Raw genomic sequence first — 16,462 nt, 5'->3', positions numbered from 1 at the left:
TTATTTCGCTCCCTGCGTTCTTTTCCCTTTTGTCCATTTCTACTTTCTGCACTTTCGATAGTTCTTCATAATAACTTTCTTTACCAAACCTGTAAGATAAATCATCATTATTATTTTTTTATACTTAATTTTTAAAATCTACTCATTTAAATTTTGTAATTTACCTGAATGGATCATATTTTTCAGGTGGGTAATTAGTTCCAAATTCATTAATACCACAATACGGAATTAATTTTTCATATATACTAGGATTTCGAAAATCCTTTCTCTCTTGAATGACTTTATTCATATCCAGCTTCTCTCTTGAATCATTTATCATAAGTTTATTAATTTTGTTTTGTAGATCCTGAGGACACTTTCCAGCAGGTTCTGGAGGTAATTTTACGCCTAGATGTTCATACCTATGTAATAAGAATACTTATTAATAATTATTAATAAATCACATGAAATGATTCGATAAATGAAGTTGTTCACTTGCAAGAAATAAAACTAGCATAAGTTTAGTAAAAGAGCAATGTTATAGATATGTAAAGTATACAATTTTATTATATGAGCATAACATATAGCTGCTTAATTATCAAATTGAAGTCCAAATAAAAACTCTTATGTATAATTCAGCATCCATTTAAAATTACATTGTTCATTTCGATAAGATATAATTATATTTTTTTCTAATTGCATTTATAAACCATGAAAACTTTGTTTTAAATGCCATTATTTTCAATGAGATACAAGAACTTAATGAAATTGGTGGTAACAGAAAATGCGGAAGTTAAAATGATCATATTTAAATACTCAAGTGAATAAGAAGTGTTTCAGCAAAATGCATTTCATTATGTATTTAAGTTTTCAAACTAGGGTTTACCATCTGCAACCAGAGTGTAATATGAATATGTGGATGAATGTAACCCAGAATCATATATACATACATATATACAAACATATATATATATATATATATATATATATATATATATATATACCTACAAAAAAACTGTTTCTTACAACTCTGGATACCCTGAATTGAGTTGGAGTTTAACTTTAAAGCTTAGAAGCTTACAACACAAAATTATACTAACTTTTTATCGATGACGCTATCATCTGGAACATCTTCTACATTTGCAGCTTCTTCAGAGGGCTCTTCTGGTTCTTCTTCACTTTCATTTTCTTCATCATCATCATCAGATGCTATCGTATCATCATGATAACTTACTAATCTAGTTTTTGTTCTGGGTTTTGTATTAGGTTTAGGATTTTTTGGAGGAGTTGAAGGTGCAGAACTGCTTCCGCTCTGAATTTCTGCAATTAATTCACTTTGCTCTTCTTCCTCAACATTTTCTTCTCCTTCGGAGTCTGTATATGTAGCTGTTAAGGAAGCTAGTGCTTGAGATGCCATTGCATTAATTTTTTATTGTTTGCAGGTAGTATATATTAATACTAGGTATCTATATATTTATTTAACTTCACATGTAAATAAGGTTAGAATGTAATTTCAACTATTTTTAGAAAACCAAAGGTATAAATAAAGTAATGAGTATTTAATTTTGTAAACTCAATAAAATGCCGTAAGAAAACATAGTCTAGACAACGTTGATCATTAATTGTAATCATTCAACACGATTTTATTAATTTTAACACAATTCTTCATTGTACGATTGTACGCTTTTACGTCAAATTTGGAGGATTTGACAATCGATATTATGAATCGGAAATTTCGATAATTATCGTATAGAATATCGATGATTAGTTATACATGATTATAAATCAATTTTATATATAATACTATTTATATACAAATACAACTATTAAAAATAGATCATTTCAAATGTCAATATTACAAAATGTTATTTATTTATTAAATATTTGAATAAAAATCTGTGTTCACTGTAAATTTAATTTTTGAGTTGTTATCGGTATTACATATACAATGGTTGTCATTTAACTTGTAATAAACTGTTTGAAAAGCCTTGTTCTAATTCTGATTAATAATTTTTAACAATTCATTGAGAAATTAAATAAAATCCAATTTGTTGTATTTAGACAGTTATAAAAAAGTACTCTGCTTAAAAGAACATACATAACCTAAAACACTTAAGGTTAATACTATCAGAAAAAAGTGCACATTAAATTAAGTGAAAACTAGAAATTCAGTATTATATAAATGGCAACCAGAAAAGCAGCTAGCAAAGCTTATATGCTTTTAGGACAATGTCTTCCTTGTGTTAAAGAAAAAGCTTCAAAAATTCGTGTAAAAAGAATGGATTTGGATGAGAATCTACTGATGGTATTTCTATACAATTTTCATATACAAATTATATTTATTCTTGTTTTAATAGTTTCTGTTTTTAGTATTTTCGGAAGGATGAAATCTTTTATGCTCATGATCCTGAAAAGAAATGCAAAGTAGGGGATATTGTGCTAATTGAAGAGCTACCAAACAAATTAACCAAACTTATCACTCACAAGGTTAAAGAAGTAGTTTATCCATTCGGTGACATAACTGATCCAGTTACAGGTAAAAAGGTTGTAGTATCTCAGTATAGAGATGATATTGACAAAGAAATAGATGCATATGGAAGGCTAGAATCTACATTTGATTATAAGAAAGCACCCCCGAGAGGTTGGCAAGAAGACAAAAAAGATTTCACCCACAGAGAAACCTATATTAAATATCACGAATCTGGCGAAGATCAGCCATATGCTGTATAGATTATTATATAATTTTGTAGTATAAATTAAAAATTATTTATCCTAACTTGGAATTTTATTTACACTTATGAACAAAAATATTATTTATAAACAATTACTCATACACTATACTTAAGAATGTATAAATTATTTTCATAATCTTATAAAAATCTCATGACTTTTGTACTTATTTAAACATTAATTAACAATAACAGTATATACAAATTTATCTTCATAAATAAATTTCAATTAATTTGTTATACTAAAATCTACTTGTTGCACAACTGCTCTCAAAAAAAAAAATGTTTTAATCAAGACCTAGAAATTCTCTTTCTAAAGCTGCTCCCATCATATTCCACTCACCATCATCAATTTCATCTGGAGGATCATTGCTCCCCCTTGAACCTTCTGAAGCTTCATCTCCAGAGCTATCGTCTCCATTGTGCAATTCTACCCAACGTCTTCTGCAATAAATGTTTCTTAGTTAATAGTAAAATTCCATTTAACAATAGATTGTAAATAATAAGTTTTATTTATAAAAAAAGGGTAAATTAAGCTTTTATTTCTTGTTTTGGCTGACAAAAAAAAGAATATGATAAAGGACTTACTTGGTATTAGTACAAAATTGATTTTCTTCATCCTGCATTGGACTAATTATATCTGAAATGCCCTCTGTAGAACGCTTTCTTTTGAGACTTTTTATATTTGAATCTAGTGAGTTCTCAGGATTCCAGCCATGAGGATGCTCACCTAATAATTAATTATAAAATAGATTTAAGATAGAAATTACAAATTATGTTTGTAAATACTTACTTCCTGACAAAGTATCCACATCACTACTGCTGCTATCAGATATTTCTATGCTCTCATTTGCCATTTTCTGCATTTGCTTTTTTATCCTCTGCTCTTCTTTTTTATGATATAATTCATCATCATCCTCATCTTGATTTGCTTCGCCATCACTGTCACTTTCATTAAATATATCTTCAACCTGATTTCATACAAAAACGTCATTATTTTAATTTTATATAAAAAACAACAAATATTTAGCCAATGAATATTAATTCTGACCTCCCTATCCATATCGGCAATGTCATCTGTACTAAATGACAAGAGTGGATTGATGGTGTCCATGAATCTTCCGCTAGCTGTACGTTTTCGGCCCACTGTATTTCCGGCTGAGATAGCAAAGTAATGAATTTCAAAATAATGCATTTGAAAAATCAAATTATTCAGATTGGCAAGTATCAAGCTTGTGAGTCAAAAAACAGTTATTGCAAGAAATATGTTTACCTTCATTTGCTTGCTCAATTTGCATGATTTCAGAATTGTGTTCTGGACTGCTGCAATGAGGCGGTGGATGTCGATTTCTTGATGGTTTTGGTGTTAAAGGAAAAAGGCATTCCTCTACATGCTCCCATCTTTCTGCACATGACCATAGCCAATCAGGTGTAACTATTTTGATGCCATGTTTCCTTCGTGCTTTATTAACTTTAGCAGTTCCTAAAATATTAAAACATGATGAACTAATTTAATATGATAGAATTTGCTGCAATGATTCTTATGTCAACATTTATCATTTGGGACATCTTTTATTAAAACGTGCATAATGCATTACCTGATCTGACAGCAACCAAATGTGAAGTTGTATTTGTTAGATCTTGTGTTACTGTGGCACCTAAGCTCTTTGCAACCATGTACGCCTTACTGTGCTCTAATTTTACATGTGTTGGAACCAAGCCACTAAACACTAAATGTAACCCATCTAAAACTTTTTTCTTAACTGCAGGTATAACTACTTTCAAATCTGGTAGAGTTGCATTTTCTTTATCATATAATCTATAAAATTCCTGATGAATGTTTTTTAAAATGACTTCTAAATAAAGCAAATAATCATCAGCATCTTCTAATTCAATAAGGCCATCATCTTCCTCTTTATCGTCTGAAAGACATTTATTTTCACAATTTTTCTCAGAAATACCATTTTCTGTGGAGCTTTCTTCTTTATTACTTTCTGTAGCCTTAGAATTATCTTCCAATTCAGCAATTTCTGTGATATCATTCATAGATGCTTCTGCATTTTTAGCATTTTCTACAGTTTGAACATTTCTTTCAGTTTTATCATCTTCTTTAGTTATAATTTTCTCTGCAATTTCAACATTTTCTTCAGTTTTAGCATCTTCTATAGTTTTCATGTTCTCTGCAGTTTCAACATTTTCTTCAGTTTTAGCATCTTCTATAGTTTTTATGTTCTCTGCAGTTTCAACAGTTTCAGCAACTTCAGCATTTTCTGCCGTTTCAGAATTTCTTATATTTTCTGAATTTACTTCTGTAGTTTCAGAATTTTCTGAATTTTCAGTATTTTCTGAAAGTGCAGTATTTTTTGTACAAGCATTACTTTTTTCTACACTGCCTTTGAAATCATGATCATCGTTATCTATAAAAATACAACTAAATCTTAAATTTTGAAATTCAAACTAAAATATTTTTAAAATAATTACACTACCAAGAAGTTCATTGTCTTTAACATTTAAGCTAGAGCTTTCTTCAAGTTCTCCAACATTGCTCTTGGTACTTTTGAGTTTCCTTTCCAGATTTCGAACCATTTTTGATAACCCTTTATAAAAAAAAAGATTAAATTATATAATATGGCTTGAATAATATATAGTTTATTTTGACAAACATAATATGAAACCATAAATCAAATTAAACAAAGTATTTTTTATTACCTGTGAGATCAGGTCCCGGTAATACATCATCTTGCTCTGTTTTACCAAGTCCTGGCGGCGCATTGATATCACCCGTATGACGAAAAAAATGATATGGTTTAACATGAATCAAATTTGGAGCATAAGACCACACATCCTCCCTGTCATCCATAATACATACCATATTATCACCACATGGAAATAATGCTCTAAAAGCAAATTGAATATAGTTTAACACTGAATGACACGAAAATTTTGACATAATAATAAAATAAAACTTACTTTAAATTAGCTGTTTTAGTTGTAGAATTAAAGCATTCATCTCGTGATAAAATTCTATGACTAAAATACTTTCCATCTCGATCTAAGAACATTGCAATTGTGTGTGCATAATTACGTGCTCCAAATGTGCATATGTGAAGCTCAAAAAATGCTGACATATTTTTTAAAAATTTTTGAGTGCCAGGCCTTAGCCTGGTGTGATACCAAGGAGAATGTTGTCCATATAATTGAAAATGGTACACATCCTAGAAACCCAAGGAGAAATAAATGAATAAAGAATAATTGATACCATGAAATCTTAAGTATAATTTAGAAACAGACCTTTATATTGACAGGAACATTATCGTTTGTAGTATGAATCAGAGTTTGATCCAAGTCAACAAGAAGAACCAATTTTCTATCCTGAAGTAATCGTTCAGAGTCTGCTTTACCTAGCTTTTGGGCCAGCTCATGACTTACTTTCAAATCAGGTACCGAATGCACCATAGCTACAGAGGCTCCAGTAGATTGCATAGTATTGTTTGCAGATTTTCGTAAATCTGCTCCACATTCTCCACACATATCTCTCATCACAGTTGGATGAGTACATTCTTCAATTTCTAAAATTGCCGAACTAAATTTGGAAAAAGATATTTACAATGCAGCTGATAAATTCAAATATACCGCGTAAAATCATGCGCATATGTCACTTACCCAGGGTCAACAATATCCCCTTCCCTGACAACGAGACGCTTAATTTTACCAGCTTTTATCGCTTTCAATCTCTTTTGTTCACTTTTGGCAATATTCACAAAATCGTATAGTAATATTATTTGACCTATTGATATAGTAAAACCTTCCTTAACTTTCCATTTCAGTATTTTTATTGATTTTTCAACACCCGCCGTTACCATCACTGTATTATCCGCCATTTTGGATTAATGGCATATTTTCTCTTTGGCTGTTCACTATTGGGCACAGTAAAGCACGTGACCTTCTCGCAACCAATCAACAAAATCCTTAAACTTGTCAAAATATTATGATAATTTTACTTTATTCCTAGGATTTTGCTCAAAATAATAGATATTCCTTTGATTATGAAATTTTGTATATAATAGGAAAAAATGACTAACGAGTCAGTTATAATCATTTCTGTCAAAATTTTATTAACGTAGAAATTGCGCCAAATTCAAATAATTTTCTATTATTCAAGACTACGTTTTTGTATAAAAGACATTAAATTCAATATATTTTTTAATTTCACAATTAATTGATACAATTATTATATTCATTATAGATACATAGCGCCATTTGGTTCAAACTGCTCAGTATGAAATGACACTACAGTATCTTTGACAATTAGAAATATTTATTATGTGATATAAGCATTCACTAAATACATTTACCAAAAGAGCATTTAATAATCATATATGCATCAAAAATGTCTTTCACAAACCACAGCCCATAAAAAAATTATGAGTATACAACAAACATATATTTCAGTAAATAAACTATAATAAAAAAAAACTATTCATATTTTGATTAAAATAGATTACATATGAGCACAGGCACATACATAAATGAGATTAAAACAATACATTTCTAAATATATTCTATGGTACTAGTTATTTTTATCTTGAATAACTTATCACATCATAATGTTGTATCTGTAAAAATAGTGATATCAAATTTTCAGTTTAAAACAATATTCAATTGTGCTGACAAACAATTAAGTTGTTTTCATAAACAACTCATTTAGCAAGCTGATTGACATATATGAACTTCTGATTAAAATGAATAAAAATAGACTCAAACCAAACAAAACTGAAGATACTTAATTAGTACATATTTGAAAACATTAATTTTATATATCCATGTAAAATATATCCGCAGTTCAATGCAGTCAGTTTGTGGGGCACACCCTCACTCTAGATGCATGAGAGACAGGGGCCCCCTGAAGCCTAGCAACAACCACCAGCTTGAGATCCAGCAGGCCCACCAGAACCAGGATGACTTGGATTTGTTGGAGAATGTTGTGGACCAATTTTGATTCCATTTGCCTGGATATATAAAAGAATTATAGAATTATGTCAGATTTGATGATGATAAAATACTCAACTATTTTTTTCATACCTCATTATTTATGTCAAAGACTCCCTCTTGAATCTTTTCATAAATCTCTTTTGCAGTATTTATAAAGGCTTCTTCAACATTAGCTGCAGTTTTTGCAGATGTTTCCATAAAAACTAAACCATGCTCCCTAGCAAAGGCCTCACCTTCTTCTTTTTTGACTTCTCTTCGTGAATCCAAATCACTGTAACAATATAAATAAGTATCTAAGAAATAACTTATAATAATTTCATATTTACCTCTTATTTCCAATTAACATGATCACCATATTTGAATTTGAATGTTGTCTAGCATCTTCCAGCCATGTTGTTAAGTGATTAAAAGTTTCTCTTCTGGTTATATCATATACCAGCAAAGCACCAGCTGCTCCTCGATAGTAGGAACGAGTAATTGATCTAAAAAACAATTATTCTAGTTATAGTAATTATTTACCACATTTCCACCAATTTTACATATTCTGAAATATATTACCTGAAGGCAATTCCACACGACTACCAATGCCTGAAGGCTTCCTGACCCGCTGTATCCCAAATTTGAAGTTTTATTTGTTTTCCATCAATAGTTATCATTCGTGCACCAAATTCAACTCCAATTGTGAGATCATGAACAGGCTGAAAACGTTTATCTGTGAACTGTAGAAGGAGGCATGATTTTCCTACACCTGTAATAAGATTAAAAAAAATTAATAGTCAATTTTAGGCTCATATTCAGTTTTCAAAACAGCAGTCGTCAAATATTCATTTAACGGAGAGATATCATGTTTGACAACAGATGTGCAGAAATAATTATTCCACTCCCACAAAGGAAAATCAATAGAACACTCACCCGTATCTCCTATTATTATGTATTTAAACAAATAAGCATAGGACATCGTAGAATACTTTAGATAACTATTATAATTATAAAGATGCAAAATTGAAAAGAATCAAAAGATTTTGTATAATTTATTGCGTTTAAATGTCGTTTCAACCAGCTGTATTTACGTCATATCAAAACTGAATTGAAGCACTTGTCAAAAACAAGAATGAGCTTCAGCAGTGACTCATTGATAAATATTTTTGATATTGGCTAACCTGCATCCAGAGATTCTAAACATTTGGAATTCATGATTAAAATCATAGATAAAAGAAGAGTCATAAAATCATAAAATCTTAAAATCACCTAATTAGTAATGAGCAGATAATACAACTAATATGACGTTATGAAAAATTAAATTTATCAAAGGATATTTATAATATAAATCAATTTTCAAATTTTATTCTAAACAGCACTAACATTAGTTTTTACATCTGCATTCGACACTCGCAAGACATTAATGCTTTCTAATTAGTATTTGATAACAATAACACATCTTGATATTGTATCTCTTTTTCAATAAAAATTGCCTGCCATATAACTCCTGCATATTTAAAAGGTGTTTAATTACGTCCTGAATATGTTGTAAATTAAATGTTTCATTTGGATAATCAAATGCTTGTACTGATATTGCTTAATAAATACATAATAAGAAAAGTTTTTAAAGTATTTAGTCAAAGTCCTATTTACTATAAAATGATTTCATAAAAAAACGAACCATGAACAAGCGATGAATGCATGACTCACTCAGATGCACTTTTTGTCAGTAAAATTTATTTCCATTCTGGCAACACCATTAGTGCAAGTCGTTCTCGCCGTGCTCTGATATTTATCTGTGAAGAAGGTTTGCACGTGCACGATTTGCATTATTCGTTTTTGCTACTTACGGCGTAAATCGAATTGGATACCGTTTTTAGTAGGCGGTAAGCTCTTAACAAGTATACGATTGACTTTTAAACTCACCTCGTGTGACTATTCTCTTACATATAAAATATTTATCAACGTTTTAGAGGTGGTCAAAGTAAGGTATGTAAATGAGATTGATAACATTATTATTATATGCAACTTTTACGCAATTCGATTTTCGCATTATGTATGCATAGTTTTTTGAGTACTAGTATAAATTCTGCATTATATTTTCTCTGTTCACTATTAGTTAATTATATTGCAAGAAATGATTAATTGATACTGATTTTGATTACTGTACAGGACAACATGGTTAAAAAGCCAGAGAGTGAGAAGGCTACTGAAGGCAAAAAGCACAAGCCTAAATGCCTTCCAGCAGGAAAATACTGCCTTATCAGTTGTGATATGGATACAACTGGACGAAGGTTAATAGATGAAGTAAGTATATAATATATACTGATCTAATATTCCGATGAAACCTTTTTGTAATCCACCACATGAATATTATTAAGCATACCACACCCCTAATGATGATGCCATTTTTGTTTTAAATCATAATTTTTCAACAGATATTAAATGAATTTAGATTTGATCATATCAGCTTTTGATGGTCATAGTTAATTTATAAATTTTACCAAGTAACTTTTTTCTTGTTTAGATATGCCATATAGCAGCATACACTCCAAATAGCCAATTTTCCCAATATATCATGCCTTATGCAAATTTAAACCCAAGTGCTAGACGAAGACATAATATTCGTGTTACAACTGATGGCCGTTTTAGAGTTTTGAGAAGCAATATAAACAATAAGGTAAACAAAACACAAAACTGAATCATATGAAAATTTATATGCAATCTTACATTTATTTTCTTACAATAGGTTATAAGAACAAAGTCAGAAATATCTGCGTTAATAGATTTTTTGAATTGGCTTGAAGAAATCAAGTCAAAGTCAGATGGAGCAGGTGTAATTCTCATATTCCATGAACCTAAGAAAATGGTATCTTACATGCTCTTAGAAGCTCTTCAACGTTACCATTTACTTGGAAAGTTTCATGAAATTGTTAAGGGTTTTGCAAATGGACATGCATTAGCAGAAGAGAAATGTTCAACTACCATGAAGTCTTTTAACCTTAAAGTTTTATCCAGAGTCTTACTAGATCGAGAAGAACAATTCGATAATGCATCAAATAGAGCAAAAATTATTTGGGAAATAGCTCAACATCTTGGTCAAGGTTTGACTGCCATAAATTCTATTTAATTTTTTTTTTAGTGAAAATTTCATATTTATAGTAATTATTTCAGGTGAACAAAAGAACTTAGCAGCTGGTACTGGAGATCCAAATCGTGTAATATTAGACAACATGGTAGAAGTAGTTCGCCAGTATTCGCATCCTACTTCTGTAGAATTAGGTGAACTAAAAGAACTGCGCAAAGTTGCTGAAAGAAGCAGTTCATTCCAGCCAATATTTAGTGCAGCTAGCAAAATGAATTATCGGGATATTCAGCACATAAATGTTTTAAGATCAATATTGGCTGAAGGCAAATCTGATTATAATACCATGAAAAGTACATATGAAACAGATGGAAAACAAGGCCTAATAAATGAATTGGGTTAGTATCTCATGATGCAATTTAGAATGATTATACTTTTTTGTCTTATCAATTACAAAACTACCAAATACCATTTTTTTTACTGATTACAGCCAAATTGCAAATTACAAGGAAAGATCAACAACATGATTTATTAGAGATATTGGACTCACATTTTGATCCAAAACGTACTGCCACATTCCCCAATACAAAAACGCCAAAAAAACCTAAAAATAGGAAATTAAATAAGACTGTTAGCAGTGATGATAGCGGAGCTGTGTCTCCTGATACAACTACAACAACTTCTCCTTTAAAGAATGCTGCAGATAAAACTGTGAAGACTAATTAATTTTAATGCCAGATAAACTTGATTTTTGATATACATATGTTGGTATGTAGTTATGAATTTAATATACTTTAATTAAACCCATTCCAAAAATCATAATTCATATTTTTTAAATTTGATTTAAGAAATCTTAATGTGTAACTTTATTTTGTTTTTATTTAGAGCTGTAAAGTTTTATTGTACATTTTTAGCTCAAAACTTTTTATAAATTCAGTTTTTGTTAATATCTAGAAGTCATACAGATTATGTTCATATGAATTGTGATTTTATCGGTTTGGATTTACTAAATGGGCATTATTGAATAGTATTATTTTAAATTGTGCCTTATATTCATTAAACTTTTTCTTAATATTTTTTATTTATCTTGCTGAATGTATGAATTTATGAAACACTATATATTTGAAATTACTTAAGAAAATATGAATTGTTAAATTTTTCAATTGAAAATTGATAATTTTGTAATAAGGGAAGACTGCAATTTATTGTGCAATGTAATAAAAGTAAGCATATATATATATATGAAATATATAATTTATATTAAATGAATGTTTTATTATACAAAATTATGAAATATTTTAAACCGTAATACAATCATGCTTGTGCAGATCTTCTGTACCAAAATCTAGCACGGAAGTCATCAGAACATGTAAGAAATGCTGGATGTGTGGGAGAATGAACAATAAATCTAACTGGGCCGTTATGTCCTAATGACATCAATTGTGCTCGAGAGGCATTTCTTGCATTCCAAGCACATAATGATGTAGTAGCTTCATCAGGGAAAAGTACATAATCCTCAGTGTGATTGAATACTGCTTGTGCTGTGTGCTCTTGCTTACCTTAAAAATAAAATAAAAAGTTCAATATAACAACATCATAATGTGTGAATGGGAATGTATAATTTATCTAATTTACCCGTTGTGCCAGCTCCTGTGTAAGCAATTAAACACCTGCTTGTACTTAGTTCCCATAGTTTTACTAGAGAATCTTTACCAGATGATAAAAGATACTGTGAATGAACAAATGATTAATAAATAACAATAAATCATTTTTTCTACATGTGTGCCTCTTACCTTTCCGTTTCTTGAAAAAGCAATGGAACAAACTTCTTGACCGTCATGTGCCTTTTGGAATGTATTTACACAGCGACTGCTGACACCATCCCAAAGCTTTATAGTACCATCAGCACTTGCAGAAGCATAAAGCTATAATATATATATTAATTAATATAATACCTGCTATTTATTTAACATTTAAAACTATTATCATTTTAATTACTTTTCCATTAGCTGAATATTTGACATGATTAATTGCATCAGTGTGATGAAAATTTCTGAGGTGGCTGACAAAACATTGTGCAGTCTCTATATCATAAAGTCGAACTACAAAATGATTAGTTCCTGCAAGAATATAATCACCTGTCGGATGAAAAGCCAAGCATCTAACTGAACATGAATCCTAAAAATATTACAAATTAACAAATGTTTGAACCTTAATTTGTTATTTTTTACCATAATTGTCCTGTAAGCTTTTTTAACAGAGGCTTTTGAAATATCAAATAACTTTATAGAATTGTCTTTTGAACCAGATGTAAGAATTTGTTCTTTTGGATGAAATTCTAAGCAAGTTACTTCATCTGTATGATCATATAATGTTCTGATAACTGGATGTCCTTGTGTTTCACGCCCCGGGTCCATTTCATCAGGAGCTGATTTTGCAAGCATTCTATCGACATCTAGAATCTATAACCAACGAAAAAATTTCAAATAATTTAGAAAAGTTTATTTTAAATAAAAATAGTTAAAATATGTGAATATTTTACCTTTATACTCGCATCAACGCTTCCAGTGGCCACCAATTGACCATCGAAACTGAAGGAACCAGCTCTACAGGCTTGTTTATGTGATGTTACATAAGCAGTCTCATAACTAGCTGGCTCTGCGGCAAGTGTTGAACCTTCAGTCTCAAATTCTAAGTCTAATCCACCACCATTGTTATCATTGAGTAATGCTTTCTCTTTGCGATCTGGTTCTGCAGCCAATCCTGATATCATTATATTCAGGAGTTTATCACTTGGTGGACATGGGGGATCAGGAAGAACTAATGTTGATAAAGATACAGCAATGTTCTGATGACCATCATAAAATAGTTGGCTAAAATAAATTATTAATGCATTTATGAAATAACTCTAGCATTGTTGATTAAACTATCTAACCTTATCATCAATCTATAAAGTAATTCTCTATTTTTGATAACATTTTTGGGATCGGGTACTTCAAAATCCTTCATTGCTAAGCAATAATTATTAATTATTATTAATAATCCTACAGAAATTGATGAGCTTTCTTAACCTAAATCACGAAATTAATATTCAAAAATTTATTTCTATGTGGTTATAATGAAAGTAAAAGTTATTTTATTTTGGGTCAATACATTTATATATAATTACAAATTAAAGTAATCTAGTAATCTGAAAATTAATAACTACTAAATTCACTTGTTTCCATAAACTGTCAACATATTATTATTTTTTAAATGATTGCAATGACCTGAACTTGGTCTTGGTATAAAGCAAAATCCAAACTTAACAAAAAAAAAGTATTATTTACAAACAAAACCAATGACATTTTCAAGATTAGCCGTGTTGGTGCGCAAAATATCTTCCGTGAATTTATATGACAAAGTAATTAAAATGTCACTAATAAATAATAGGTATTTTAAAAATGAATTAGATGATTATAAGAGTGGCGCAGTTAAAATAGACGAGGGTGTCATCAAACACCAAATTCAGAATATCGTCGAAGATATTTTAATCCAACAACCAGCAAATTACCGGAATTGTCGAGGCGGTAAGTGACTCCCATTTCACGAATATTCTTGATTTTGCTCTGAGTAGAAGATAGAGAAGGTTTTTCATATGAATAAATACCGACTTGTAATAAGTTCAACACTTAATTACTAAATGTTTTGCTAACGGGATATTTTAATAGTTAAGTGTACTATCTCACTACTTGTAAGACTATTATTTAGAAGACTTATTCTTTTAGGTCTTTATGTGGGTGATGCTGGTATAGCATACATGCTATATTATTTAATCAAGTCAAATTTATTTCCTGAATCTAATGAAAAGTTCTATCAACAAGCCCTACAATATATTGAATCTTCAAATACATATTTAAAAAAGAAACATTCTGAGGATGATATTGGATTTCTTCTTGGCAGTACGGGGGTGCATGCAGTTACAGCTGCTGTATATGATTTAGATATTGAACGCAAATCACTTACAAAAGATTATGCTAAGAAATTTTTGCAGGCTGCAGAGTTTGTGAAAAATACACAATGGGATGAGGCGAGTAAGATAATTCATCTTAATAATATTTGCAAATTATATTAACATTTTTTTAGGTCCTTGTGGGAAGAGCTGGTTATTTGAGTGGTGCTTTATGGATAAATAAAGTTTTATCGCAACCTGCTATTTCTAGTAATACCTTATATTCAATATGTGATAAAATGGTTCAGTCTGGTAGACAATATGCTGCTCAAATAGTAGTCCTTGTCCTTTGATGTACTCTTATCATGGCAGTGAATATCTTGGTAAATATTAATATTATATTTGCAAAAATTAATTTTTTTTGAAAAGATTCATATTAATATATGTATATTAAACTATGTAATATTATGGAAATATATGCTTCAAATATTTGAGATTTATGTTTTCTACAACAAAGTTTATAAATCTAAATCCTTTTTTTTTTTTAAGGTGCAGCCCATGGTTTGAGTGCTATTTTACAAATGCTTCTGTCAGCGCCTGGTTATTTGGACAAACATCCCCAAGCCATGAAAGAAGTGAAAGAAAGTGTTGACTATATGCTTTCTGTTCAAAATTCTGAAGGAAATTTTCCATGTACTTTAGATGAAGTGGGATATAAGCGACCAGAAACAAAGAATTAGTGCATTGGTGTCATGGTGGTCCAGGAGTAGTTTATCTCATGGCTAAAGCTTACTTGACCTATAAAGATGACAAATATCTTCTGTCATGCTTGAAAACTGGAGACCTTGTTTGGAATAAGGTATTTTTACTCCAATAAAAATATATTTTTAAATTCATTTTGGATTTTTTATATACTATTATTATTATAACTTGTGCTTAGGGTTACTTCGTAAAGGACCTGGTATTTGCCATGGAGTAGCTGGTAGCGGTTATGTATTTCTGCTTTTGTATCACAGATTAACTGGAGATCAAAAGCATTTGCATAGAGCAAATAAAATGGCTGAGTTTATGAGATCTGAGCATTTTAGAGCAAAGGCAAGGACGCCTGATAGTCCTTATTCACTCTATGAAGGAACTGCTGGTACAGTTTGTTTTCTAATTGATTTGTTAAGAAGGAAAACGCCAGTTTTCCATTTTGGGATGTATTCTCGGATTCTGATCTGGCAATCATTAATTTAACAAAAAACTTGATAACGGTTTTGGACAGAATATTTTGCTTTAAATTTGTGTGAGTTTGTATTATAAAAGAAATAACTTGTAAAATTGTTGAATAGAATATATTACTTTGTTTTGATTAGAAACTAAATGTTTCATAACATTTTATTGTTAAGACGAATTAGTCTTATGTGCATTATCCTACAAATGACATATAAAAGCTTTATGAACAGTTTTTTTCAATATTCTTATATACCATAGAAAAGAAATTAATTAATAAATTATTTTAGAAGTAATACTCTTAAATGTATAATAATTATCTAATAGATACTAAAATATGACTAAATTAATGTAAATGCAATGTTGTTTTATTAGGTTTAATTAAAATATTACATATTTTAAGTGACCATAATACTACAAACAAAGTATCCACTAATAATAATTGATATTATTAATCTTGATATACTCCATACACAGAAACTGAACAAAACATTGACATATTCTCAAACAGATAATTGCACTAGAATGAAATAATTAAATATCAGTAATATT

The 16,462-nt window shown here is 29.8% G+C and overlaps 7 protein-coding genes and 1 pseudogene across 9 annotated transcripts in view; 3 read left to right on the top strand and 5 right to left on the bottom strand.

Annotated features, from left to right (window-relative positions):
• The window catches only part of LOC113384528 (SAP30-binding protein-like), a 3,332-nt gene extending 1,738 nt beyond the window's left edge, over positions 1-1,594 (bottom strand). Inside the window, exons 1-3 of the mRNA XM_026622264.1 lie at positions 1,080-1,594; positions 165-401; positions 10-89 (exon numbers count right to left, since the gene is read on the bottom strand). Coding sequence (XP_026478049.1) covers positions 10-89; positions 165-401; positions 1,080-1,396 — 634 coding nt within the window. The 5' untranslated portion in view covers positions 1,397-1,594. The remainder of the gene's footprint in view (positions 1-9; positions 90-164; positions 402-1,079) is intronic.
• Positions 1,595-2,011: 417 nt separating this feature from the next.
• Positions 2,012-2,709, top strand: LOC113363549 (28S ribosomal protein S17, mitochondrial-like). The gene is made up of 2 exons (XM_026606040.1): positions 2,012-2,284; positions 2,350-2,709. The coding sequence occupies exons 1-2, from the start codon at positions 2,162-2,164 to the stop codon at positions 2,707-2,709; spliced, it is 483 nt and encodes a 160-aa protein (XP_026461825.1). The 5' UTR covers positions 2,012-2,161.
• Positions 2,710-2,969: 260 nt separating this feature from the next.
• On the bottom strand, positions 2,970-6,652 carry LOC113375151 (RNA polymerase II subunit A C-terminal domain phosphatase-like). 2 transcript variants are annotated; one of them, XM_026615103.1, is made up of 11 exons: positions 6,372-6,652; positions 6,000-6,291; positions 5,679-5,923; positions 5,418-5,605; positions 5,195-5,305; positions 4,307-5,125; positions 3,982-4,191; positions 3,760-3,866; positions 3,502-3,679; positions 3,297-3,438; positions 2,970-3,152 (listed from the first exon to the last, which is right to left on the bottom strand). In XM_026615103.1, exons 1-11 carry the CDS (start codon positions 6,587-6,589, stop codon positions 2,996-2,998), a joined length of 2,667 nt encoding a protein of 888 aa, XP_026470888.1. In that variant the 5' UTR covers positions 6,590-6,652; the 3' UTR covers positions 2,970-2,995. The 2 variants fall into 2 exon arrangements, with proteins under 2 accessions (XP_026470888.1, XP_026470896.1); XM_026615111.1 differs by having other exon boundaries at positions 4,307-5,101.
• A 671-nt stretch (positions 6,653-7,323) lies between these two features.
• On the bottom strand, positions 7,324-8,783 carry LOC113364151 (ras-related protein Rab-2A). Its single transcript, XM_026606632.1, has 5 exons — positions 8,613-8,783; positions 8,289-8,448; positions 8,027-8,182; positions 7,791-7,971; positions 7,324-7,717 (listed from the first exon to the last, which is right to left on the bottom strand). The coding sequence occupies exons 1-5, from the start codon at positions 8,656-8,658 to the stop codon at positions 7,619-7,621; spliced, it is 642 nt and encodes a 213-aa protein (XP_026462417.1). The 5' UTR covers positions 8,659-8,783; the 3' UTR covers positions 7,324-7,618.
• A 652-nt stretch (positions 8,784-9,435) lies between these two features.
• LOC113363183 (maternal protein exuperantia-like) lies at positions 9,436-11,661 on the top strand. 2 transcript variants are annotated; one of them, XM_026605663.1, is made up of 6 exons: positions 9,436-9,668; positions 9,852-9,986; positions 10,207-10,359; positions 10,429-10,783; positions 10,854-11,162; positions 11,255-11,661. In XM_026605663.1, exons 2-6 carry the CDS (start codon positions 9,858-9,860, stop codon positions 11,488-11,490), a joined length of 1,182 nt encoding a protein of 393 aa, XP_026461448.1. In that variant the 5' UTR covers positions 9,436-9,668; positions 9,852-9,857; the 3' UTR covers positions 11,491-11,661. The 2 variants fall into 2 exon arrangements, with proteins under 2 accessions (XP_026461448.1, XP_026461449.1); XM_026605664.1 differs by having other exon boundaries at positions 9,448-9,565.
• Positions 11,662-12,078: 417 nt separating this feature from the next.
• LOC113384520 (cleavage stimulation factor subunit 1-like) lies at positions 12,079-13,855 on the bottom strand. The gene is made up of 7 exons (XM_026622252.1): positions 13,700-13,855; positions 13,307-13,637; positions 12,996-13,226; positions 12,763-12,942; positions 12,558-12,689; positions 12,400-12,493; positions 12,079-12,323 (listed from the first exon to the last, which is right to left on the bottom strand). The coding sequence occupies exons 1-7, from the start codon at positions 13,771-13,773 to the stop codon at positions 12,079-12,081; spliced, it is 1,287 nt and encodes a 428-aa protein (XP_026478037.1). The 5' UTR covers positions 13,774-13,855.
• Positions 13,856-14,132: 277 nt separating this feature from the next.
• Positions 14,133-15,987, top strand: LOC113384513 (annotated as a pseudogene).
• Positions 15,988-16,361: 374 nt separating this feature from the next.
• LOC113384507 (RNA polymerase II subunit A C-terminal domain phosphatase-like) overlaps positions 16,362-16,462 on the bottom strand; it is a 2,768-nt gene continuing 2,667 nt past the window's right edge. Inside the window, exon 6 of the mRNA XM_026622226.1 lies at positions 16,362-16,430. Coding sequence (XP_026478011.1) covers positions 16,362-16,430 — 69 coding nt within the window. The remainder of the gene's footprint in view (positions 16,431-16,462) is intronic.

This window comes from Ctenocephalides felis, unplaced genomic scaffold (genome assembly GCF_003426905.1).
Source record: "Ctenocephalides felis isolate EL2017-DRISC unplaced genomic scaffold, ASM342690v1 CF-g0.4_SCAFFOLD_00845, whole genome shotgun sequence".
Classification (NCBI taxonomy): domain Eukaryota; kingdom Metazoa; phylum Arthropoda; class Insecta; order Siphonaptera; family Pulicidae; genus Ctenocephalides; species Ctenocephalides felis.
Note: the sequence above shows the minus strand (reverse complement) of the source record. Positions and strands in the feature narration are given on the sequence as shown.